Here is a 27,420-nt window from a genome sequence, read left to right as displayed (position 1 = left end):
GTTCTTGCTCCAGTTGGTTTGTTATTTTTCAGATTAAGATTTTACATACAGAACACATGATGAGTTTAGAAAATCTGATGCACCGTTATGGATTAAGGTACCCAACAGCCCTGCTTTAATAATAGTGATACAGTGTTACAATATAACACTGATAAAGTCCTTTTTGTATAAGAAGTCCTTTTACTTTCGATACTTTAGGTTCATTTTGTTGCACACTTTTGAATGCAGGACTTTTACTTGTAATGAGGTATTTTTAAAGTGTGGTAGTGCTTTTACTTAACTACAGCAAACTTTTTCTACCATTGGTTACACAGAAATTCCAGAGAATTCAGCTCTCATTTCTACACTGCAGCAAGTCACGTGCTCTTTTCATGATCTTCAGATCCAAACACTGGAGAGACTTTTGAGAGGAGACACTTTGTTTGGTCTTTGACAAACATGATGAAATAATCCAGACTTATAGCAGTAGCACTGAATTAAAGCTGCAGTATACTGCTTTTATTGTTAATGCCACAATGCAAACCAAATCTTTATTGCACCCTGCTCTGCCTTTTTTGACAGAGGAACCAAAGCACACAGCTGAGGAACAAAGATGGAATTATTTCTCAAATAAAACAGCACACGACGCGACAGTTCATCTGACTTTATTGAGAGATGTGAGGACCAAAGGGCAGCTAGCCATGTAAAGAACCAGCCTGGTAATGTGCATTGAGGTGAGAAAGGGATTTCACCTGGGTAATACTGATCCTGAGCCAATCTTGGTTCTAGTCAGTGAAGGTAATGTTGAACACGGTGCAGACTGATCCAGGACGGACACTTTGTAAAAGCTGCAACACTCCCAAATCCAGATTTTTGCAAAAGCACAGGTATACACTGACACGCGTGTGGCTACAGTACAGAGTACAAAAGAAAGTGAGTGACCAGAACTGTTGTGCATAGTATTTGAAAAGATTTGTGCTGAGAGGGCTAGATGATAATTGAGCAAAGGGGTGCATACATTGGTAAGTGGGTCAATAAACAATAATCTCCTGTAATTTATAACTGTGAAGTTAATGCCCTTAGTTGGCTCCTGGATGGCTACAAACCTCTCGGCAAGAGTGCTATGCAGAGCCAATACATACAGTATCTTTATAAGACTATTTACAAATACTGTCAGATTTTTATTTACAGTTATTGCCGCAACACAGACAGTTTCACTGCCTTCTGCTTTATTATGACAGAGCAATAAATCAAATGTTGTGTGGTGATTTTGCCTTGTGTTCTCTTAAATAACAGCAACAGTACAAATCCCTTAGACTTAAACATAATCATGTGCGCTGGGAGAAATGTTGGCCATACATCAAAAATTCATCACATTTCTGAGAGCTGAAGTGTGGAACATGGCCCTCTAAGGTTTGTCAGCCATCACCACCTTTTTGACAAATAACACTGAATTTGGTTTTTCATCCACCATCCATCATTTGCTCTGCCCCTCCATGCAAGAAAAAGCCAGTACATGAGAAAAGTCAAGACAGCACACCATCCTCACGTTGAGAGTACACGACCAGATATGACAGCGAATATTACAGGACGTCACACACAGATAAACAACGCAGAGAATATAATGACAGGAAGCGGATTCTAGTGGTTGATTTTGGAGTTACATGGAACAGAGTGAACTATAAAAATCTATGTGTAAGTGTGTGTAGAGAGAGTGTGATTGAAGGGCATACTTGGAGAGAAGCTCCCGGAGGCGCACGCAAAGCATTTGTCACATCGGAGGTGTGAAGAGCATGAATGCACCGTAATCTAATCACTGGAGAGCAGTCTGAAATACAGAAACCGCAGTGTTTGTGTGCGTGCGTGTGTGTGTGTGTTATGACTTTAATTTGACCAAGATGTAGCAGAGAGGACTTTGTTTTTAAAATTTTTACATACACGCAATGTAATACCTGAATCACTTTGTGACACATATGCACATCATGAACCCATATTACAGCAGCAGACGTGTGCTCATTGTGAGCTGCAGTCCGTGCATACGAAACTGGATCAGCACCCTTAGCTGAGTCTACTGAACCAAATCTGCTGGAGGGTTTGAAACATCCAACCACAACGTGTTTGCACAAGCCGCTACAATAAACAGCTCCAACCTTTCAGAATCTCTTTTGTCTTGTTTTCTCTAGCACAGACAGTGAAATGAAGACAGCTCGCTCACAGTCCCTCAGGCTCGGACACGCCTTGACATCATGGTAAGGTAGTCCTCTATTTTTCGCAGGCAGGTGGCCAAAGGAAATGGCTAGTGAGGTAGCCAGACTTCCTGCACGCTATCCTCTTCAACGTGATGCTACATCTCTGCTGTGTGTACAAAACCACACAAAGTTGTGCTACAAGAAAAGTAGCTCTAAAGAACTCCCCTTGAAGTCTTAACCTTTAAAGTCTCCTGCAGTAAAAAGCAAAACTGTGGGCCGTCGTCCACTCAAGCTGCTAATGCACTGCCGCTTTTTGGAAGGGTGGAGGTGGGTGGTTGGCGGTCAGTGAGGTGTTGGGTAAACACTCCTGAGTATTCCTCCATCATAGTGAGCTTCCTTATCAAACTGAGGGGCAAGAGGAGTGCGCTGCCGTCATATTTCTAGCAGATACATCACAGGAACCAAGCCTCTCTTCTTCCCACTGCTCAGCCGGAGGAAACCGTCAATCTCCTCGTTCTTCCCCACACAGATCTGCAGAGGTAGAGTGTGTGTGTGGGGGGGGGGGGGGGGGGGGGGTATGGAGCAGGAGGAGGAGCGACTGACATTCAGTAATGTGAGAGAGTTTGTGGACTGAGGCAAAAAGTGAGCTGCGGTAGAAGCCGTAACATGCTGTCCTCTGTAATCTCAGCAGTTTCCTGCATGAATTTGCATACATTTATTCAGTGTGTGTGTGCGTAAGCCAGAGAGACAAACTTCAGTATATTTTTACGCGTGTGTTCACCTGGGCCTCTTTCACAGTCATCTGGCCTTTGTCTCGGTTGCCGTGGAAACCAGCGGTGACCTTCCACACCCGCTCACCGGGGCGGACCCGCTGCACAAAGTTGGCCGGGAACAGTCCCACCTTGTCCCTGCTTTTCCCCTGGTAAACACACCCGAACATGGACACACACGCGCGTACACAAACAGTCTGTTAGACAGATATAAATAGACATTTCTGTCCTCTGAGGTGGCTACAATGGGAAAACAATGGTTCTTAATTGCCTGCAGCAGAGAAAATCTATGATGCTGACTTCTCTCGATCCAAGTTAAATTCCTTCTCTATGCAACAGCCACAATTTGCCGCCTCTGTTGACATTTCAATCATCTGCCGGCTTACTTTTCAACAACAGCAAACCCGACACACTACAGTCCTTGACAGTACTTGGCTGAGCGTACACAATTAGATCCTTTGTGTTTCATTTTTGTTTATTTGACCGGTTGCCTCAGTATGCATCACAGTAACACATTGGAATTTGAATAAACCATCACAATTAGCAGAAAAATGGAAATAAAAAGGGTGTTTTTGTTTCCTAATTAGCAACATCAGTAGTAGAGCAAAAAGCGTCTGTATTTGTGGAGCCATAATCCCCGACTACTCTCTTCAGAGACTCTGGCACACAGGCGTACAAAGCCCATGGGTGTCCACTTAGCCATTTTGCTCATGTCCAAATGTTGACTTTGCAAAGGCTTGTTTAGACTAAAACGGCAGGATGGGAGGTTAATTGTCAGTTTTGTGTAATGGAACGTGGTTTGCACAGGGTGAAATCACCCTCAATTCTACAATCAAGTATTTTGTATAATTGTACCATTTTACATCTGTTTACATATATTTTGATGTAAATGTTGTGCCACACTGAAAGCACAGACTAGAAGCATTCTGGCATGAGAAGAAGAACAATTTTAGTTTTGTCATATAATCTGATTGAAACTCCAGGTAACTAAATATGTTTTAAATGAACCACTTATAGCTCTTTGACTTCAATATGTGGCTATTCACAGCAGCAACATCAGCTCTAACAATATGGTTGCTATTTTATTGAAGTGGACATCCTGGTACTTTTCCTGGAGTTTTGTTTATGTAAAGACCTGTCTGTCCTACAGCAGGTGAAGGTTAAGATCTTCAGCTGCCTCATTAAACACTGACTACAATCTGTCTTCTTCCTCTTTTCCTCTTTATGCTAACTAGTTCTGCTAACACCCACACACGCTGTCCTTCAAGCACATCCACCAGCTCTTTAATTTTACTGTCTCTGAACAGCTCTGCTTTGAATGGAAGAACTTCAACTGCTCCTATGACCGTCTAACTGAAGCCCCTGTGTGTGTTATTCTTGTATCTACTCAAAGAAAATCTGGGCATTTGTAGTGATAATATTTTATTCACCAAAGCACAGGCTTAGCAGAAAGAGAGATATGATCATTGCAACATGTTCGATGGTTTTTTTCATAGCCCACCTTCCACCAGTCCTCGTTGGAGTCATCTGTGACTTGAATTCTGTCACCAGGCCTGCAGGAACAACAAAGCGCTCTATGAGAATTTATCCTGATCCCCAAATGACAACATCTAAAATGTGGTGCTCAGTATTCTGACATTTTGCTTATTTGCCTTCTTGCAGAGTTAGACGGCAGAGTTAGCATAGCTCTCAGGCTGGAGCCAGGCTAACTTGTCTCCCTGCTTCCAGCCTTTATGCTAAGCTAAGCTAACCGGTTGCTGCCTCTATAGCATCAAGGGTACAGACATGACAGTAGTGCCCACAAACTCTCAGCACAATATGCGCATTTCCAAAAAATATTCCTTCAAAAGAAGAATTTGACTCTCATATTACAGTTAGTGAATCAAAAATGACAATAAATGCACCCTTTAAATAGCATTTAAGTTTAGTTTATGTTATGTTTTAAATTTGAGTCTCACATATAAATTAGAAGAGTAGGCCTCATTGGTCAGGCATCACTTTATGGCTGATGTCACTAAATATCTGTTTTCTAACTTCTTTTCTGCCATGTTTCATGTGTGGCACTTTAAATGTCACCATGAATGGAGTTATTTTTACAAGGGACGGCTCTGTCCATGTGAAGAAACGCCTCATGTGTCTTCTTGCACAGACGCCTCCACCAGATTAGTGCTGGCTGTCATATCGCACTCAGCAGTTTCCTGCACCTACAGTTCTAACATACAAAGACTTTTTAAAAAAAATGTCAGACAATCAACGCAGCTGTTTGTCCTTCCCGGCCTCCCAGCATGCACCCCCCCTTCTCACTCCCAAACCCATAAACCCCTACGGTCGTCCTGCTGAGGAGGCAGATGGTGTGTGAATGCTAGTAAATTCTGGCCAGGTACACACTTCCTCCCGTTCATCCTCTGATTACTCTCATTTACAACACAGTACAGTATACACAGAAAATTGGACTGACTGTAGTTCCAAGTCATTCTTCTCCTGAGGCAGAAACTTGTAGAGAGCCACATAGGTGTGGATGGAGTGAACCTCTACTCTCTTCGGAGTCTGACGAAAAGAGGGAGCAACAGAACAGAGACAGAGATGAAGGTCATTATCTGTATGTTCCTCATGTGCAAGTTAGAAACTGATGAAAAGGATGACGAGCTTGAAGGGGTTTGACACGGTGCGTTTTCACCAAGAAAAATAAGTTGAAAGACGAGAGGAATGCTGACTACACACCTTCAGGCTGACCCTGTCTTCTGAATCAGCCTTCTCGCTTTCAGGAGGGGTGAGCACTGGAGAGACAGACGCATAAACACAAAGAGACAGAAGGAGAAGAGACAGAAAGACAATATATGTGGAGAGGATGGGGGAAAGAATCAGGGTGCAAGAGAAAGACAAAAAAAGGGGGGGAGGGATACACAGAGAGGTCTTGTCACTTTGCGGCAAACAGAAGGAAGGTTGAAGCCAAGGTCATTTACTGTAAAGTGGCAGCAGTACAAACAAATGATCCCTTCTCAAGGGACTAAAGACAGAGAGGTTAAAGTACTGTGAGGAGAACACACACACACACACACACACACACACACACACACACACACACACACACACACACACACACACACACACACACACACACACACACACACACACACACACACACACGCATGTTAATACAGCTCTTTATCTGAATCTGCACTTCTTATATGTTAGAAACAAAATGCACAGTAAAATGACACTGAGGTTGTTTCCTTTAAAAGGAGACATTCACTTAATTCAAACGACCTTTTCATTATGAACCATCCAATTTAGGCACCATTGCATTGTTTTTGCTGGTATAAATTTTGTTGGGGTTTTTTTTACGGTCAGAAAGTGGCCACATCTACCTCACAGGATTTTAGAGATTTTCAGCTCAGATATGACAACATTTTAAAAGAATAAATCAACATTTGTGACTTCCTGGAGTGTCTGCTCTTTCTGGTAACCTTGCAGTGATGACATGACTCCCCATAAAAAGAGCCTGGTAAGCAAAGCTAATGGTAGCTTCATATTTACTGTCCAGGCATGAGAGCAGTAACTGATCTAACTCTTGGCAAGACAGCAAACAGGTGATTTGTCCAAAATATTTTCCCTGTGATCTTCAACAGTCATAAGGAGATGAACCTTCGGAAAAGGCAGAGATACAAATGTCTCCTCCAACAGCTGTCTTACTACACCAGAATACAGTGCAGCCACAGCTTATGTCTTTCTGGATCTGTCACTGGCAGTGCGTAATGTCCGACACCCTCCTTTAACAGCTTTCATTGTTCTTTCTCAGCTCGCTTATTTTTAACGACACGAACTCGATGAACATTTTTCTGGAGTTGTTAAAAGACTGAGAAAATGTGGGGAACTGCTACTGAAATAGAAACAGATGAGGCAGGTTCAGAAAAAGTAGGTAAACCAAAACTGTGATTTCCAACTCTTGACAACATAATAACCCTGTGGATGTGCTGACCATCACAAATAAAGGATACCCAGCAGTTAATTAGAGAGGGGTTCTTCTTCAGTTAGTTAGATGAGAAGATCGATACCACCCTCATGTCTGTTTGGGGATGGTTAGCTTAGCATAAACACTGGAAACAGGGGGAAACAGTTAGCCTGACTTGTATGAAAGTAACACCTATCAACACCTTTAAAGTTCAGCAGTTAACCTGTTATGACTTGTTTGTTTAATCATTTGTTTAGTCTAGGGACAGGGGTTATGTACCTAAACATGTCATTTTTACACTTACACACATAATGTGTTCATTATAGTGGGCTTTAGAGATGTTGGTAGGCGGATGTTGTAATCACTGGACAGAGCCAAGCTAACTGCATCCCACCGCTGCCATTATTTCCACTTTATCATGAAAGCTGCCAAACAGCCAGTCATCAGAAGTTCAAAGCAAAATGATTTGACTTACTTCCTGGGATGTGCTCCTCTTCAGCTATTGGCTGGTTTTCTAGTTTTTCTTGCAGTTTTTCCGCCTAGAATAAAGAAAGTGCAGCAGCCACCAACGTCAATAACATTCTTGGTGTGATTAATGTGGACATGGATGTATATGAATGTCTGGGGTTGTCTGTGTGTTTTTTTATACCTCGTGACACGGTGACTCTGAGATACTGCCGAAGCTTGAGCGACTCATCTGAGCCAGTGACGTCCCATAGCGCAGTGCCTCGTACACAGGGTCAAGAGTGCTATTATCTGCCTCTACACACAGCCAGACAAGATGGAACAAAGCAACACATGTGCAGTTTTATAGCTGACACTATCGACACACACACACGCCCCTACGCACACACACACACACACACACACACACACACACACACACACACACACACACACACACACACACACACAGTGGCCTGTCAGGCATCAAGGGCCGAAGGCCACAGACATGGTGATTAGTCATCCAAGATAACAGTTGTTTGGTGCAGTGAGCTATCAGCCAGCGTTGCCAGCACTCACCCTGGGCAGCAGGAGCCTCTCTGACCACACCCAGCACATCAGTGGTTAGCAGAGGAGAGCTGAAGTTCCTCTTGAAAGCTCCTGTCTGACAGGTCGGCCGAGAGACGGGGAGACGGGAGAGGGAGGAGCGGGGAAGGAGAAATGTTACTTCAGGTGGAAAAATGACAAAGGGCAGATGTAATATGTTGGTGTAAGGCAATACCTGTGTGGATTTAGTTGGGAAAGGTGGGCACAGCGCAGCATGTGCAATGAAAGCTGAGTATCTGAAGACGTGCATGTTCTTTCAGTACTTCAGCTCAACTACGAAATACTTTGACGCAGATATTTTGCATAACAGAAGAGGGAAAAATGTGAAGGCACTTGGATTTTGTTACTTGTCTTTATTTGTCTGAATATCAAGAAGAAGAATCAGCACCAAAAAAAGACAAAAAACACCTACGAATACACATACTGTGTACATATCTTAAATACTTTCACAGCCAGCATCTTGAAGTTATCCAGCTTGGTATCTGTGCATTTACGCTACTGTATGATTTAAGTACACTGAAGGTTAAACTTAAAATGTCAATACACCCACCACTTTCCTCTTCTTGTCTGCCATCTGTCAGCCCCCCAAATAATTACACACATATATATACTGTATATACACAAAAGTCAATGCTGACCATTAGTATAAGTGTGACAGTCAAACTATTAAGCCAACTCTCCATCTCCACCTCCATGACCTTTAATATTTACTACATTTAAATGCTCAATATGTAACATTTCCATACCAAAGTGTCTAAAAACGACTCAGCTTTTGTTATATATTTTGTTGAGTTGTGCACTTGGTGACACCTGATGATACGTCAGAGCGTGAGGAAGGAAGTTGGCGAATGTGACCCCTCGCTGCAGAAACGATGTGTTTTACTATGTGTGACACAACTGGCAGTGAAGTAGTTTGTCTTGCAGGTGACATCTATAAACATTTTGCTCGATTTGATGTCAAGCTTTTAGTTTTGAGCTCAGTTTATAGACTGCGGGAGGAAGAAGAGAAGCCATCAGCTGTGTATTTTTCGCCCTGATATTAGTGCTAAAGAGGCTAAACGAATACCTTCGGCATACTTTTCCAGCTTGACACATGTAGGTTAGATCAACTCATATGATCTATGACTGCATTATTGCAGTAACTCTATTATTACCCTCTGATGGTGGCAATGAGACACTCATCATTAGTTTTAACTGGGAGCTTCTGAAGAAATACCTCCCAACACTGCTGTATGGTGGCTAATGGTGTATGACTAAACTTATTTCTTAACTGCCCTCAAGCAAATGTACCCACATGGTCTGCGTACTGAGGCGCCCCAAAGGACTGTCTCCGTCAAAGTGATGATCAACCAGTGCAGATCTGGTACTGTACAACTTTGATATCTGATTGTGTTTCTTTATTTAGCGAGAGAAATGGTTTTAGTGCAACACTCATCAGTCTGAGAGATACATTTACAAAGTCCTGTTCCTGACAGGCTGTGATAAATCTGTGCCGTGCTCCCAAAATAGAAACAGTTTATAAAGATAGTGTAACAGCTTCATTTAATCTCTGGATTTCTTTTCATCTGGTTTACAGTGATAAATGCTTAAAATAACATCAGAAAAATGTCTTTAATATCTGTTTTCCTGCTGCCCTGTGCTACATTCAGTGCAGTTTTCAGTGGTTTTAGCAGTTTAAATAAAAGATATTGGACATGCATCTCTCACGATGTATCAAGTGAGAGATCATTGATAAATAATTTATCCATTTCCTGTCAATGATTTCAGCAAATATTCCACACTGGTGGAAGCATTTGAGGTTTTTGAAAAGTTTGCATGCTTGTGCCTGAAAGCATGTGAAAGCCAAAGTCAAGGAATGTATTTATAGAGAGGAAATAAATCAAAACGACGGCCATGACGATTTGACAGTTCCTGTGAGTGCAGACCTGAAAAGCACAGAAGTCCTCCGAAAGTGAAACACTGCTCTGAGGTGCGGAGGGGGTGTGACGGCTGCTCTCAGGACTGACAGACAAGAATTTGCCCAGAATCTCTTCTTTATCTCCTCGGTCACAGAACACAAATTTCACCTCTAGACTGAAATAACTGCACGAAACTCTGCAACAACAAATCACTGAGCAGCGTGTTTTCATGAGCGTTGGATCTATTTTTAACTAACGATGCAGTTATAATGACACACCCCATACAAATTCCAAATTACCACCATATGTGATATAAAGTCATTACTGTATATCTAACATTTTTGCCCATTTAGAGAATGCACAGAAATATGTAGACAGGAGGGCTGCAAATGATTATATTTAGCATGGATTACTCTGCTTATTATTTTCTCAATGAATTGATCTATGTCTCTATGTCTATGAATTATCTGAAAAATGAGGGAAAATACCATTAACAGCTTCTTTAAGTCCAAAATAATGCCATTAAAATGCTTGCTTTGTCTTACCAGCAATTCACAAGGATATGAACAAGAGAAAAGTAGCCATTATTATCAACTAATTATCAAAATAGTAACAGACTAATCCGTTAATCAACCAATCGTTGGAGCTCTGGAGTACAAGCACACACACGCAGCTCTGGCCCAGTGTTTGGGAGTTTGTGATGCTTTTTTTTTTCTGAGTATTGTTTTCATTATTCTTGTGTGAATCTGTTTGTCACAAAGTGCTTCACAGGAAACAGAGGACACAAGCAAAATAAAAGAGCTCTCTGTAAATAAACTTGGCAAATGCATCACTTACTGTCAGACTGTTCTAATTAATGGGTGGAAATTGGCCTCATCTCCTCTGCCAGTGCTCCAAATTGAAACTGATGTGCTCAGAACTGGAGGTAGATAAATGATTTCCTCGGCATCAGAAACCTTGAATCTTTCCTTTCACATCCAGCAGCCAAACACTACACCTACAATCACATACCTACATATCAGCTACGGTGACTGTGGAGCATTACTGGACAGTCTTGGATTTGTTGAGGTTTAGGAGAGCAAATGAGATGCATAGAAAGCGAGACTGGACTCTGATCGATGGAATATAACTGAGGAGAATCACACAAATTTGGATGTGTGTGTGTAAAGCTTTCCTATAAAAACAATTATTTTGTGCAGTGATCAGCAGGCCTGTCTCTTTAATCAAACTGTAATACATCTTAAAGTTCAATTAACATTGATTAGCAAAACTTTGTCATGATTCCAAAGTAATTTAAAGCTGCTTGATTCTCGAGATAATTTAAGACGTTTGGTCACATTTGGGTGCACTCAGCAAATGGACTTAGAGCGAGCCAGATGAGCTGCAGTCATCCATATTCCTTTTTCATATTTAATTACATTACTTTTCATAAACACTAACTTGTGCAAGTTGTGCCTGCTCAAGTTGGAGTTTCTGCTTGCTATGAATGACCAGTGGTGGCAGAAGTATTCGGATCCCTCACTCAGTTAAAAGTAATAATACCACGCTGTGCAAAGTGAATATAAGTGAGACTCCTGCATTCAAAGTTTGAGTAAATAAAGCATCAAAATAAAAGCACTCATAGCGTTTTGATATTATATGACATTTAATCATCTTTTCATTCCCTATACATTCACCTGTAAGCAGAATTTTAATGATGTAGCTGATCAAGGTGAAGCTCCAGTTAACTATTTTCTATTAAGATCATTGACTATTTGCACAATAATTGCCAGGTAAGTTAATCATTAGTAAGAGTTTTCTAAAAATAGTGACATGTGTCAGTCTACTCTATTCTGGAGAATTCATGAAACCAGCTGACTTCTATTCAGACAGGTGGAAGTCAAGTCAGTACTGCATATAAAGTGTTAATCTACACCAGCAACTGCAGCTCACACATAAATGTAATACAGTAAAAAGTGTGCAAAGGAGTAGAAGTAAAATAAAATATACATACTTAAGTGGACTGAGTTACGCTAATATATTCATGGCTAACAGACACCGTGCTCTCTTCTTCCCTCGGCGGCTACATCGCTGCTCTGTCTGCCCTTAAGTCACCCAAAGAGCGTGACTGGCATTTTTAGTTTCCCCCACCAATCATGTGACTTAATTGACTCTACTTCATGATGCTGTCAGACTACTTTTAACATTTATTTATCAACATCACTAGAAATGCATTACCTTTTCATTAAAATGTGTAAGATGAAGAGTAACACCTGAAACCTGATCTATTTGCACACAAAAAGCTTTGGATGAAGCACTTTGGTTGAGAGTCAGCGAACCCTAGACCTTAACTGATGCACGCATATAGTCTCAAACTCCATCCACTTCCAGTAAAATGCCTAATCCTTGCTTTGATGAGTGTGCAGTGATCGAAAAGGACACTGCCGAAGGCTTGGCGAGAGCCTGCCGTGTCATATCCTCGAGGGATTGTGTGCGCCTCAAAAACACTGAATTTCACACTGAATTAGCCAGACCAGCTGGTACAGGGAGATATTGATTTTCCAACAGAGTTGAGAGGGGAGGAAGGAAATGTAGCATCCAGACAAGAGAGAGGAAGAGAGGAGGGCGTTATGTGAGAAGAGCAGCACATGCGAGGAGGAAGGACAAAAAGGCTGAGTGAAGAAATGCTGGGACCTGGCCGCTGAAACTTTAACATCCTCCTCCGCTTCTGCTCCTCTTATGGCATTTATAGTTGGGAGATAATTTTATCCCGCTGCAACCCTGTAATGTGTTTTCCCTGTGTCTGAGTCTTCTTTGCAAAGCCTTGGTCAATCCACATACCATTTATAACCTCTACCTTTTTGTCTCTGCTGGTTTGAAAAGGGTTTGATCCTCTTTTAACAAGATGGGGGCTTTGAGGCTAAGCATATTACCAGGACTAGAGGCTATGCCAACTGACTGAGCGAGCCAGTGACAGCATCCAGATGCTGTTTAATTCTGCTGACACAATGCATTCTGGGTGAGTCTCTGGCCTACAGAGACGCATTTCCAGTAAGTTTTACAATGTTACAGTTTTAAAATGCACAGAATATAAAAATGTAATTAACTATATAAGAAACGGTTTTGCCCGTGGTAAGCCGGGCTACGGGGAAATAACTGCAGCAAATGAGCAAAGCAACACAGGAACATTTAATTTAATATTATCAATTAATACAAAGCCGCCCTGACCAGTGATTAAGCATTTTATGCTCGTGAGAGTTGTCCCATCAAGGGTGGTAATGTTCCCTTTCAAGTCAGGGACACAAATACAGTGAGGCTACAATAAGAAAGCATGAGAATAAAGAGATGAAAACATGAGTGATCACTGGAGTAAATGTGAGACATCTGAGATAAATCTTATGATGAATATCATGTTATAAAATAGTATTACGACAAATAATAAGATTAAGTTGGTTACACACTTCCTGCTTTCTCACTGACCAGGTGGCAGATCCAGTGACTTTTTTGAGACTTTGGAAGAGCATCTGAGATTTTTACACCTTTGCTAACACCAGATGACCACATATTTCTGAGTGTCACATCTCTGGCAGACAGTTGTAGAGAAACTTTGTTTTACTACGTATTTTATTTGGGAAGTAAGGTGTACCTGCTGGCTTCATAAAGGTGCATCATGCGTGGTAGTGAGATTTCATGATGAGACAGTTGGTTCTTACCTTGCCATTACAGGGCTGCTGTGAGAGCTCTGATGAGCACCAGAGGTGGGCTGCCATCTTACAGGCTTTACAACGCAGTCCCTGCTTGGAGTTCCCTGGTAATGGCAATGGGGTGAGAAGAAATAAAGCTTGTAAATGTTGCTTTCTCTTACTTTGTGTCTGTTTTCCTTTCTTCGAATTGTACAGTTTGCATCTGTAGCTGCTTGCACACATCAACTCTGCAGAAATTAACTGCTCCAAGTTTATTTGCACAAAACATTAAGTGCACCAGATGTGTGCCTCACATGTGGAACCCATACCCGACTGTCTAAACATCAGTTCTGACACTGCCACGCTTCACAGTCTGCATGCAAAATGTGTCAGTGCACTGGCCTGTAGTCGCCAGGTAAAGTATGGTACGTCAAGTGTATTTGTGCAGCTCCTTCCTTGAAAATGCTACAGTATTAAGAAATGGCCTGTCTGTATAAATACAGATTAAAACAGTCACAACACTTAAAGTGCAGTAAGCCTTGGCCTTGATTTGTGATTGAGTTCACAAATGTTCCCCCCCCATACACAATCATCATAATCCTGAACTGATCCTGATCCACAAGCAGCCAGAGGGCTGAAACCAGGTCCTAAACGTGATACTTTCTACAACAGATTCTAAATCAGGTGCAGTTTCACTGTTAGTGTTCTTAAGCATGTAAACAGATTTATATATAAAAACAGCCTGGACTAGAGCCACACCAAACTGTTAAATATTTTAAGCTCGATCACTTGGCTTCCATCAGAGGTGCAGCTGAGAAACAACAGTGTACCAATTCTAAGAAAAGCCCATAAAGTTCCCTGAGGAGGCATGTAAACAAGATTGGACCACAGAGCACGTCGTCAATAATTCTCACTGCTCAGAAAATAGACCCAGTCCGCAGTGAGATTCGTGGATTTTGCTGAATAATGATCTTTAATCCTTTGAGGACCACAAACAAAATTGGCAGAACTCCCACTGGAAAAAGCAATCCTTTAAAGCTGATGTTACACCGAGCCCTTTTTCACAGATATCTTTGTGCATTGTTAGGAGCACCTTGATTCAGCCAGGTACAAAAGAGATTGATCAAAGTAGCATTCAGCAGTATCCACTGACCATCTTATTTCAGCTTTAATGGAGTTGTTTACCTCTTGGAACATTTATTTCCTCTATGGGAGTGATGAAAGTAACAAAATGCACACTTACAATCAAATAAACTATAAGGTATGGTGCACGTCACACACACCTGTCCAACATGGCTGCATACTTTCCATGAATGTAATGTTTTTGCAGTAACTGGCACTTACCTTGGATCATGTGTTTGCATCGCTGGCAGCTGGTGGGCCTTCGGAAGACGTGCTCCTGGAAACAGTGGGTCTTGACCGGTTGCACCGGCTGGGCCTGAGACTTTGTCTGGGTTTTGGAGGTCACAGACAGCGAGGGACTGATAGAAGGTGAGCGCGATGACAACGAGGGGTTGGGACTGACAGACGGGGAATGGGAGGGAGAGGGCTCATAGGCCTTGGGGGATTCGGAGATGGGGGGAGGAGATGACGGGGGTGGAGGTGTGGTGATGAGGGCTGAGGGAGGGCGGGATTCGCCGTTACTGCGCTGGAAAAAGTTGTCCATACTCTTGCTGCGCATGACTGATTTGAAGGACAGGGAGCGCTTCAATCGCTGCAACTGAAAGACAAAAAAAGAGAAGATGTGTAGGTGACCAGAGGAATGAGTTTCTGTTTCACATGAATGCGGATATTAACTAACACAAAACACATCCATCTGTGGAAGCGCTTTGCAACACAAACCAGCATTCACCCGTTCACACTCACACATTCATACACTGGTGGCAGAGGCTAGCATGCAAGGCGCCTCCCGCTCATCAGCACTGAAAACCATTCACAAGCACACTCAAACACCGATGGCACAGCTATCGGGAGCAATTTAGAGGTAGAGGTATCTTGCCCAAGGACACTCTGAAATATAGACTGCAGGGGCCAATGATGGCATCACAACCGCTCTCCCGCCCCTGTGGCGTACTTTGATAACATGTAGTTTGATGCACCAATCAGAAACATTTGAATCAAATCGTGATGACAACTGTTTCCAAGACAATGCCAATTTAATCTGATTGAACCACACCCACACAGTCCCCATGAGGCAGATTATCTTGTTTTTTCTGTTACTGTAACTCTAAATAAATAATACTTATTAGTATTTAACAGCATAGAAAAATACTTGGGATTTGAGCACAAGTTGTCAGGGTTTTAGAGTCTTTATGTGATGACTGATTACAACTTGATAACCTAAAGGACCCACTCTTTCTTTTAATTGTGATATGATATTTTAAGGCAGGAACAAAAGAAGAGTCCAGCTGGAGGGGATGTGCAGTGTTTGAGAAATCAGCCTGTTTAACAGCAGTCTGTTCGCTCTACCCTCTGACTGTCCTTGCCCTGTCAGGCTGGCTTCTGGTCTTCCATCTTCAGCGTTTCCCCTCTTTCCTTAGATCACAAATTTGCCATCCCTTGCGAATCCACGCACATCAATACCCCTTAAAATTCACGTTTGATTAGTTTTATTGAGCGGCCTGCACCTTCGCATTCGAAGCAGCAAGTGATGCGCGGCAAACACTGTGTTTATCTTTGACCCGGCCTGCCTCCACGTCCTGCACGCTTGCCATGCAGTGCCTCTGGCTTCAACAAAGGGGAAGTGATAATGACAAACAATTACATCGACTTAGGAGCGATGGGATCCAATATATGGATAATAATAACTGCTGTAGATTCATAAATCAAGGGAATGGCCTGGAGAATGAGGGCAAGGATGTAATAAGTCCCTGAGACTGAACAGCAGCTCCTAAAACTACACAGAGCTCATTAGCTGCCTGTGTTAGTGACTTAGACATTGTTCTGATTGCATTTTGTTTATTTTGTGGCATTAGCATGTTTGTGCTTGTAGAGATGCAGAAAAAGGACAGATATTTTTCCTCTTCTACAAAAGCTGTTTTAAGGTTTATGTGAGATGTTAGCATCATCTTCTTGTCTATTGCACCTTCGAGCTTTGCATTACCCATCTCACTCCCTTGCAGAAAATTCGATCAATAGCATTGAGCGGGTTGCTCTTTTTCTTCTTTAAGCTACAGATTCACAGATGCCAATTAGTTTGAGTGATGAAAAGAGTCTTCTCTGTTGACTCATTAGTGAGTGCCTCTTGTAAACGTTTTCTACAGGGAGCTGAGTCCAAGCTTTCCTTAATGGCCTTTTCTTGGCTCGACCGGTGGCCCATCCAGTAATGGATATTCCTCTCTATTAGATTTTTAACTTGTCTGACTTTGTTAATCATCTCTGTGGTGAAGGCCGGTCTTTGCTTCAGTTCCAGGGGAAAAGGAACAATTTCTTTAAGGCACAAATTAGGAAACACACATCTGCTAATCAATTGCTTAATATACCTTTCTGAGCTTTTACGAAGATTAAAGAAGCGGGACTCATCTGAAGATAAAGGAATAAAACATATTTCTGTTATTTTATAGGGCTGAATAATCATGAAAATTGGTCTTTCATTATAACATGTGCCAGTGCCTCAGCATTTACTCACTTTAACTTCCATTAAAATCTATATCGTGCACAGCTGTGCACTGATGAAAGCAATAAATAATTCTTGAATGGATAAAATTTTAGTGGATGGTGTTATACACTTCATCAGAGTATCTATTATTCAGCAGTTTCTGTGTCTATCTACAGTATCCCATTTGTCCAATCCAGTAAAGTTGAAGCTTAAGCACAGTCAAAGAAACAGTCCAAGTGTTTAATGACTGATCTGAAAATGTGCAAAGATGCAATGTGGTTTTTGCAGCTTGGTAACTTTCATCATTAAGACACATTCAAATGAGACAAAAGTGTGTTTCTAAGTGTGTGGCAGCAAACTGGGAAAGGCTACGTCTTGTTTCAAATGACAGTGTGCTGGAGCCATGACCTCGACCCTGTCCAGCACTTTTGGGATGAAGTGAAACAACTGCAAGTCAGGCCTTATCGGCCTTATCGTGGCTGAAATGGAGCGAATCCCTTCAGCCAGGATTCAGGATATTAACAAAAGCCTTCTCAGAGATGTCGGGGCCACTAATGCCCTTGGTTTTTGAATGAATCATTCAACAATCGCAAAAAGTTCGGGTGCCAACACATTTTATTTGCACATACTTCGGGCCAGACGGTTTCAAATTCAGGACAAATGCTGCGTCCGTTAACAGGTTCCATAATGCTGCACTGTAGCGTGCCTGCACTGCACAACAGTCATACTGTATATCCAAGCAGGTCCATGAAGGCTCTGGTGGGCTCAGTCTGATTTATTAAACCAGTGTGAGCATATTTGTGCATGGTGAAGCCTGGTGTGGTCTTTAATATACTTAGGCAAATTAGTTGAGAGAAGCGCTAAATGGATTCAGTTATTCAAATCTGTATATCAGTTGAAGCGCTAATACAACAAAAACATTATTGCATCAGCCCGAGGTGCTCAAAACTGGGGAGCTGCAGGGCATAACGCTGCATATGCACGACTATCTTGATTATCTCCTATCCTTTGTGGTCATTATATACAGTATGTGTGGCTGTGTGTTATAATGCGTGTGAGTATAGCTGCTGGGTTGAAACAGCCTCGCTGTGCTTTCTTATGTCCCATAACATCCTCCCCTGAAAACAGAAGAGAAATCAAAAGCACAGTTCTAATGAATGCAAATCTCTATGTTTCTCCATGGCAGTCTTGTGTCTCTCTGTAAGGTTTTGAGAAGTCTATTTATGGATCACAGAACTTGGGACCCATCACGCTCTGAACTACTGACAGCAATTAGCTCATCACAGCGCGAGCGGTGTAGTGTACTAGAACAGACTGTCGTTTGAGGAAGAGGATGAAGCAAAGAATATAAGGAAAGTATGAGGGCAGTCAAAGAATGTGAGGTAAAAAATAGGTGAAACTGAAATAAGAAATGGGAAAAGGAGCATAGAGAGAAAAGAGACAGACTGAAAATACCACTCCACCACCACCACCACCGTCAACCCCCGTCGTCTTTGAAAGCCCAACAATGCACCAGGGCCTTTCTCTATCACACCTCTGACAGGCAAACGGTACAGTGGAGAGACAGAGCAGACGTCTCAGCCTTGTTCTTTGGCCGCTTAAAAATGAGCACAGAGATGTTTTGTGAAGGCGTCTATAAATAGGCTGTTGTGAGGGATGCCTGGATAAATTAATGATTAAGGGGGGGGGGGCTGTTCACACAAGATTCCTGTGAAAGGCGAAAAGTCATCCTGATGCCATTACAACGCAGATGCAGATGACGTTACAAGCAACCTTCAGGAAAGAGGATTAAACTTTCTGAAACTGGGCACATTGTCCTCCATCTTTGGATTAATCTGTAAACACGGTCTTCTGTTCTCACTACGTGTGGAGTTGCAAAGCTATGCAGCAAGCTAAAAACAGCGGAACAACAAATCTGATCGCAGTGATTACAAACCAACAATGAAATAGCATAAACAACAGTGTACCAAAAGGTATTGTAAAAAATAATTAGCACGCTAACAGCGGCGCGGGATTCACAAAGGTAATAGACAAGCTGACCATCTAAATTCTGAAGAACGAGAAAGTCTTAATGTAATAATCATACATTTGGGGGAACATTTCGGAAGTATTTAAAAGCAGTTAGTCACCACCTGCTGGTCGTAGAATCCACCGGATCTATTAAACCATCGATGATGTAGTGTTGGACTGAAATCAGAGTTTCCTGACAGAAGTAAAAAGACATAAAACAATAATTGTCCCATCACTACACCTACTCCTGCCAGCAGTTTCAGCTGCCATAAAGTTGGCACGTCTCGTCTGGTGGTCTGGATCTTGTCGAGGAATCAGTTCTGGGTGAGTTGGGTGCAGATACATAAAACTAAATGCTTTAAGTCATAAAAAATACATAAGCACTTATTACTTCAGGTTTATAAGCCTAGTTTAGATGAGAAATTCTTGTTTTATCCTCATGTGCCACCGGTAATATCCTCGAACTGTGCCAAAGCTGCCTTTGTGTCCTTACTGTATGCACAGCAGTATACTGTGTGTATGTTGAAAGCTGTAACAGCCTGTTGCTTGATGACACATGAAAAGATCGAAATGATCCTAACTTCATTGCTCTAATTCCTGCAATTTTAATGTAACATGTGCAGTGTTTTGTATGTTATTCCCACATTTTTAAAAGTTTCTTTGTCTTATAAATACCTTACAGAACAATCTAGATGACAGTGTGTAAATGTATATACAGTAATGCACTTTCTGAATAACCACCAGTTTGTTTAATGCTCATCTGCAGCTGGGACACAGCTGAGCAACTTACTCCCCAGCGCCTGCCAACTCCTGCCCACTGCAGTGTTTTTCTCAGGACATCTAGCTGCTGATGATATTCAAAGTAGTACTGAACCTGATTACGTTTGGCATTTTTCTTGCAGTGACCTGAGCTTTGAATTAAAGATGACCTCATTAGGCACTGTTCCAGCTGGACCCTGGTGGGTAAAAGTGCACCTACTGAAACGACCTTTTCTGGGAATGGAAAGTTGCGATGCATCACTGCATGAGCTGCAGTGCTGGTCACAGGGCAAGGGACAAATTGATAACTTGCTAATTGCTAGTTGCTGGGGTAGTCCATCTGATTTTTTCCAATCGCGGCTCCCTTGATTCCCACTGTATTACTGACCAAATTAATGTCATATCACAACTTTATAACTATAGACTGATGCAATCGCAATCTCGGAGACTGGAGGACAAGCTAAAACAAGGCTTTTATTTTAAGGATTTTCCAGAGGAGAGAGGGAACCTAACAAGAACCAGAGGTGTTTCTGAGACCAATTCTATTATATGTTAATATCTTAGGTGAAAGAAAAAGTGTGAATCAAGATAAATTATTCTCATATCTCCTGTCTCACATTCACAGCTCTGCGTGTGGTTCTCAAATATCTGGTTGTTGTTTGGGGCTGGGCTGTTTCTGCATGATCCGTGAGCCTCTTGCTAGCAAAGGCTTCGCCAGCTCACAAGCTGCCTGTCTGAGTGTGCAGCAAAAGGAGCTTGCATTTCCAAATCCAGCCATTTAAAAGGCTTAACTACACAAGGAGCTTTGGCGGCTAGCATTATGTAACTGCTACAACTGCTCTCTGATTTTCACACAGTGGTGAAACAACAAAAGTCATTGGGGTGTTCATAACAAGCTGGTTACCCTTTCATGACCCATTAGGGATATATTATCTTACATTTACCTCACATCAATATTAAACTGTGATCTACTAGATTATTTAATTGGTTACTGAAAGATATTGTAGTCTCACACTAAACTCAGCGCCTTCATAAGTCTATGAGTCTGTTCATGCAAAACAGTAGAGAGAAAACATGATATGCAGGGTGCAAGGCAGGGCAAGATCATTATATTTGTATTCAAAGCATAACCGTCCTTATAGACTTTTAGGTAAGTTTTAGGATAAATGTGGGACCAGTGGAGAAGGAGAAATTCGTCTATGCAGGGGATAAATTATTCACTTAATAACCACAGTCTTAAACTTGGAGAGAAAGTTAAGAAGTTTTTTTTTAAAAAAAAACTTTAATAATGAAATGTTATTTCAATGTAACTTATGAGCAGCATGCTCTTGAAGAGCTGATGGTAGTTACATAACAGTTGCTAAGTCACCCCAGCTCTTTACGAATGATCATTTGTCTTGCAGTCAAATGTGTACTTTGTTCATTTTTTTTCAAGGTGAGTCCAACTTTCGGAGTTGTAGATCAAAACTATCCATTATGAAGTTTTATTTTTTCCACTCCGTTACATCAACAGCGTTGCCTTTAGGGACAAAGTAACCTCAGATGTTGACTGTCTCTAAAGGAGCAGCCTGATGTCAGTACTAAACAAAGGACTAAATAAAGTTCATATTTATTCCCAACTGACTTCGCTCTACCCCTGAACCTGCACATGGGACTCTGCTGCATCAGCAGCATTTTAGAACTCAATCAAGGACAGTAATTCAATGTCTTCATTATTAATCACACCAGTGCTGGGTCAACATTGGACACATGAGCAGAACAGTGACACTGTAAAGTACAAATATGTTTATCAGTTTGCACGCATTCCTGTTTTCTGTCCATCTTTTGCCGTCTCTCTCACTGTGTGTCTGTCGTCTGTGCAGATTATATTGTGTATCAAAGGTCAGAAGTACAAGTCAATCATTCTTGCAGGAGAAACACAAACATATCATGATGTGTCAGGAGTTTGGCTGGTGAGTGATGTATCCTCCTGCTCACAGCGATACGGAAGAAACAAACAAGGAGGCAGAATACACTTTGTTCAGAAATGTCATCTACACAGTATTATGATAGGAACGGTACAGACACATGCTGGGACACATCAGAAAAGCGCTGCAGGTGCGTTTGCTCATTACAGAGATTTAGTTACCTCCTGCCACAAGAATTCACAAGTTAATATTAAAGAGGAAATTAAATGTCACCACTGTCAGAAACTAATTTAAAAAACAATGTAATTTTACAATTTACTGCTATGCATTCGTGTTTAGCGATTAGTTTCGTGAACTGTAGAAGTAACAACATAGAATTTGACTGTTTTCCTGTTTGTATGTGTTTGAAAAGTAATTTTAAGAATGAAAATTGAAGATCAGAGAGGTGTGAAACCGAGAAGTCTTTATCAACAAAGACAGCCTGTCGTCACTCTTCTTTTCTAGTCTTGCTCCTTAATTTGGCATTCTCTTCTCATTCACTGTTTTCATCTCCTCTCTGCTGCTTCTCTCCTCATACTTGCACCTCACTCCTCTCCTCTTTCTCTCAATTTCTCTCCTTCCTGGCAGGACCCCTGGCTGGCTATCCTATTCTTAAATCACCTTTATCCTCTCAAGCACTCAGGCAGCCATCAGCAGCCAGCCACTCAGAGCTATGGAGAAAGAAGACAATGTAGGCAAGGAAGGAGGGACAGGAGAGGAGAGACAAAGGAGAGAAAGATGAGGAGCGATGGAGTGCTGGTGGGAAAGGACAAGGTTTTGGGTTTCATTTCAATGGGCCAGTCAATAGAAAAGAGAAAGGAAATACATACGCTAAGAAGACAGCAAGAAAATAATTAGATAAAGAGAGGAGGGAAAAGGGGCTGATAAGAAAGTAAGTGGGACGAACAGCGTCTCTGAGAAAGTGAGTGTGAAGGGCAAAGTCGGAGAGAAACCGCTGCCATTACTTTACCTCATAAAAACGTCTTTGTGTTGGCTGAGGAAGCGATGGGCCGTGTGAAGGCCCTGCGGACTGGGGCCCGGCACCATCTTGCATTATCAGCATTTACACCCACTGTCTTTTGTGAATATTAAACTTTATGTAGCAGCTGATTGTGAGCATGGCACACATTTCCTCCACCAACACACAGCGTTGAGTTTAAAGGAATAGTACAGGCCAATTCAATTTACTTTACTGTTGAGAAGGACATGGAAGATCAGTATTAATATCATGTTTAATATGAAACTACAGCCAACAGCTGGTTAGCTTAGCTTAGCACAAACACTGGAAACAAGGGGAAACAGCTAGCCTGTCTCTGTCCAAAGATAACAAAATGCACCTGTCACAGTGTCCCATCTCTAAATCTCGATAATTAACACACCATATGTTTATTTAATCATATAAACATTGACATGCAAAAATTTCAATTTGCAGTTTAATGGGGGTTATGTGCTGGATCTCTGCTGGTTGCCTGGCAACTGCTCCCAGCCAAGAAATATCCTAGCACATAACCCCCAAGAAACATTTATGTATGGATTGAACAAATGAGGTGATAACACTTAGTAGGTTTTAGAGGTCTTCAAAGGCAGATTTTGTCACTTTTGGACAGAGTCAGGCTAACAGTTTCCCCCTTACTTCCACTCTTTATGCTAAGCTAAGTTACCCGATTGCTGGCCGTAACTTGGTATCGATCTCCTCATCTAACTTTGGGCAAGAAAGTAAACTAACTATTCCTGAAGTATTTCTTTTTTTACCCAAACCCCTAACTTCCCTAGCTCCTCATTAACATTACCATAACTCCCTAAATGCAAAACATTGCAGGCGCTTCAAGTGATTGGAGAGGAATACTAATATTTTTGGAACTATCACCTTGCCCGTAGGTGGAGGAGGTGGAATAACTATTCACTGTCTCTCACAGCCTCTATTAGAAGCACTCTAGAAAGCTGGTAGACCCACTTAGCACTGTAATAAATACTCGGAGAGCCGAGGGACAGTGGAGACAGAGAGGGAATGGAGAGTGAGACATGAAGGAAAGAGAGCTTGATGAGAAGATGAGAAAAGATGGTAGAGAGAGAGAGAGAGAGAGAAGAGAGAGAGAGAGAGAGAGAGAGAGAGAGAGAGAGAGAGAGAGAGAGAGAGAGGTGGTAAGAGGAACTGAGAAAGAGGAAAAAGACAGAAAGCAAAAGGTGGAAATTGTTATTGAACGAATGGAGCACGGAGAAAAGTGAAACGATCGAAAGTGACAAAGAAACGAGTGAAGCTCCAGAGATACCCTGGAGCAGAGTACTCCAAAAGAGCCCTCACTCGTAACACACATTCAATCTTTCCCTCCTCTTTCCTCTTCTTCTTCTGCGGGATGCGAAGCGGTCGCGGCTGCCAGCGGGGGCTTGGCAAACACGGAGCTCCACGGCTGACGCAGCTCAGAGGATTGTTTCCTCCCAGTTCTGTTTTGTCTGGACGACCATTTGTGTGAATTATGGCCCAGCCCCTAGCAAGACACTGCAAACATCTGCTCGCTGATTGGCTCATAAATTCACGCAGCAACTCAACGCCCACCATCCATTGTGTTGTCTGCAGTCAAACAGAAACAACAAGAGGCCAGTCCTGCCAGGCTTGTTCCAGATCCCTGTGGTGATGACCAACTAAAGTCAGCCTTAATGTGATTTGTTGTTGTGACTGCTGCAGCAAAGGCCATGTCTGAAGCTCATTTGAAAATGTTGAAAAAACAATTACGATGCAGGAGATTTAGTCAGCGAGTGAGAATTTACTGAGAACAATCTCACTTTGAAGTTCGGCTTTTTGTCGAGAAAGAGCAATCAGCAAAAAACACAATTTTTTATTTTCCAGACAATACAAGATTGGATTGAAGTCATTACACACCAAAAAAGGCAACTGCTCTGGGGCCCAAGAGCTCCAGGAAAACTGTGTTTACTGATTTGTGCTAGTTTGAGTGAAAATCTATGCACCACCAAAGCAAAAATATCGACTGGCATGATAAATGCCTTCTTGAATGGTGTCAAAATCTAGTTTTAAACCTTCATTATCTTGGTTTCATGTTAATTAATTATATTTAACCCACATTTAAGCTTTATTTGTAGTTCCATTGATGTTGGACACCTGTTTTGCAAAGGTCAGCATGGCAGCATAAGAAGTTATAAACGTAAAAAATACAAAATTAGACAACAGATACTAAACAAACTATGAACCATGAACGTCATGTGATCTCAGATAAAGCTAAATAAATTCAAGATGCAAGATGGTTATACAGTAAATAACCCCGGCAGCAAATCTGGGGACGGGTAATAATCTGGAAGAGGAAGCATAAAAAACTGTATATTGCACAGAGAATGGGAGGAATGTGAAGTTAACAGAAGAGCAGCAGCTCACTGCAGGTTCATACGTCTGTGCCTCGACCATGTTTGCCTTCCTGTGTCTCATGAAGGTCCCACTGGTTTTCCAAGAGAAATGATGCACGGCTCTTCAGAGGTGCAGGCTCATAACTCATCTGCTTGGACGCTGCACCTCCCACATTTACGGCATGGACAATATATTATGGATGTCTATACAAAAACACCGTCTCCAAGCATCTTTCTCAACTTGTCTGCCTACAACTGCACCCAGGTTGTCAATAAGGGTTGACCTGTGTTAATTTCATCACTGTGTAGTTCAAGAAAACACACCTGCCACCGAAAGCCCACACGCGCACCTTCATGTAATCTCTGCCCTCTAACTTTGAGGTCAGCGCATGACAACAATTAAAGCAGCTTAGTTCTTATGCAAGACCTGCAGCCTCCACAGAATTAGCCTCGTCAGACAGACAACTTAGTCAAAATTTCCACTGAAAACTTGATTTTAAAGATGTGTAATCGAGTCCTAACCATGAATAATAATTGTTAAAATCCTTAAATACAGCACCACAACGACAGGGCCACCCTTACTCAACCAACGATGTGTTAATTTCCTTTAGCTTTTCAAACTAAGGAGGCAAAAAGTCGCCATATTTACACAGGTGTGTCGTTACCTTTGATTCAGGTTGGCTGGGCACGGTCGCCTGTGGTCGGTGAAGGTCTCGGTTCTGTGGTTCATTCTCCTTCTCGCTGATTTCCGTCATCTCGGCTCAGAAAATGTTCCCTCAACAGCAAAACTGTGACAAATTGATGAGTCCACGGCGGCACAGGAGCGGGGGGTAGCTAAGCACACAGAGGTTTAAACATCGCTACGAGGTCTCATCCGAAGAGGAAGCGTTAGTTTCAACTGTCAAGTCATCTTTCGACGGCGACATCCATCTGGGAATTAGCTTCTTCTTCTTCTTCTTCTTCTTCCTCCTCTTCTTCTTTTTTTTTAAGTATGACGCGATATTCCGTCCAAAAGCTTCTTCTTGTTGTCAGTTTAAGGACAGTAAATTGCAGCAGAAAAGGACAATGATGATTCTGTGGAGGAAAATACACAGCGACCGCCGGTGTGTTTGTCCACTTCTCTCCGCTGTCTCGCTCCTCTCTCTCATCCACCGGCCAGTTTTGCTATCCTCGCGCACACACTCACGCGCGCTCTTACAACAACTTTGATTTCGCCGTGACGAACGCTCGGCTGCTTCTGATTGGTTCAAATTTCTCAAACTACGCCAGAGGGATCGACGAAGCGCGTCAGGATTGGCTGAGAGGTGATGACGATCGGTGATGAGGGCGGTACAAGACTCAGGCCTGAATTCCACAGTATTTAACTTTTGTGATATAACGTTAACTTTCAGCACAGGAATTTCACCATTTTTTAAAAATATTAAGGTGGAAAATTGTGTGACAAATTAAAGGAAAAATAACAGGTCTGTCACTTTAATGCATGTCTGAACAATACTCCCTCATTTAGAAGAAGTACTCAGAGGTTTAAAGAAAAGAAGCAAAATTCAGTGTAGAAAGCCTTGTGTTAAGTAAAAGTCCTGAATTCAAAACCTTACTCGAGTAAAAGTAAAATACTGTACTGAAGTATTGCCATAAAAATATTTCAGATTAATGTATATCATATCACTGGATTATGATTATTGATGTGTTCATGTGTAAACACTGATAATATTGTAGCTGGTACAGGTGGAGCAAATATCAACTACTTTAATTACAGCCTCGTAGCGTAATCTATAATAATCCATCATAATTTATTAATTGATTTATATTTCAGGTTAATAATCTGAACCTCCAAAGTAGCAAGTGACTAATGTTATCAAGGCAATGTAGTGTAGTAAAAAGTACATCAGCTTCCAAAATGTAGAGAAATATAAATGTACATTATGTGGCTCTTTGTGCATAGACAAACTTGAAATCAAAAGGCTACTGATGCACATGATGAATTGTACGCAGGCAAATAAGTCCTTTGTCCTTGCATGTTTAAGGCAAGATAGAAAGCAACAGAACAAATAAATCATGGCTGCTGCTGCCTCTCTTGGTCTGGTAAAAAGCCATAAACTCTCACAGGTGCATGCTGGTCCTGCTATCAGCTTACCTCAATGAGCCTGAGGCAACAGTTCTGCCTGATTCTGACAAAACAAACCTCTATGAAAGGAAAATGTAGTATGAACAAAACAAACATCTAGAGTAAATCAATCACTCAAAGCATAAAGG

At 41.8% G+C, this 27,420-nt stretch overlaps 1 protein-coding gene across 2 annotated transcripts; it reads right to left on the bottom strand.

Annotated features, from left to right (window-relative positions):
* Positions 1–628: 628 nt before the first annotated feature.
* LOC139350186 (SH3 and cysteine-rich domain-containing protein 2-like) lies at positions 629–26,351 on the bottom strand. Of its 2 annotated transcripts, none has more exons than XM_070991393.1 (11): positions 25,833–26,351; positions 14,845–15,220; positions 13,531–13,625; positions 7,914–7,998; positions 7,540–7,652; positions 7,366–7,429; positions 5,660–5,715; positions 5,397–5,485; positions 4,440–4,491; positions 2,950–3,087; positions 629–2,699 (listed from the first exon to the last, which is right to left on the bottom strand). In XM_070991393.1, exons 1-11 carry the CDS (start codon positions 25,920–25,922, stop codon positions 2,601–2,603), a joined length of 1,257 nt encoding a protein of 418 aa, XP_070847494.1. In that variant the 5' UTR covers positions 25,923–26,351; the 3' UTR covers positions 629–2,600. The 2 variants fall into 2 exon arrangements, with proteins under 2 accessions (XP_070847494.1, XP_070847495.1); XM_070991394.1 differs by having other exon boundaries at positions 2,388–2,573; positions 25,833–26,339.
* Between the last annotated feature and the right edge of the window lie 1,069 nt (positions 26,352–27,420).

The sequence above is a fragment of the Chaetodon trifascialis genome, chromosome 21 (assembly GCF_039877785.1).
Source record: "Chaetodon trifascialis isolate fChaTrf1 chromosome 21, fChaTrf1.hap1, whole genome shotgun sequence".
NCBI lineage: Eukaryota > Metazoa > Chordata > Actinopteri > Chaetodontiformes > Chaetodontidae > Chaetodon > Chaetodon trifascialis.
This window is presented reverse-complemented; position numbering and strand designations above follow the sequence as displayed.

Excerpts from the sequence above, each read along its gene's own strand:
- LOC139350186 (XM_070991393.1), bottom strand. The coding sequence starts at position 25,922 with ATGACGGAAATCAGCGAGAAGGAGAATGAACCACAGAACCGAGACCTT. Across the intron at positions 5,716-7,365 it reads AGAGGAGCACATCCCAGGAA|TGCTCACCCCTCCTGAAAGC; the intron begins GTAAGTCAAATC and ends CTGTCTCTCCAG. Across the intron at positions 3,088-4,439 it reads CCAACGAGGACTGGTGGAAG|GGGAAAAGCAGGGACAAGGT; the intron begins GTGGGCTATGAA and ends TGTGTTTACCAG.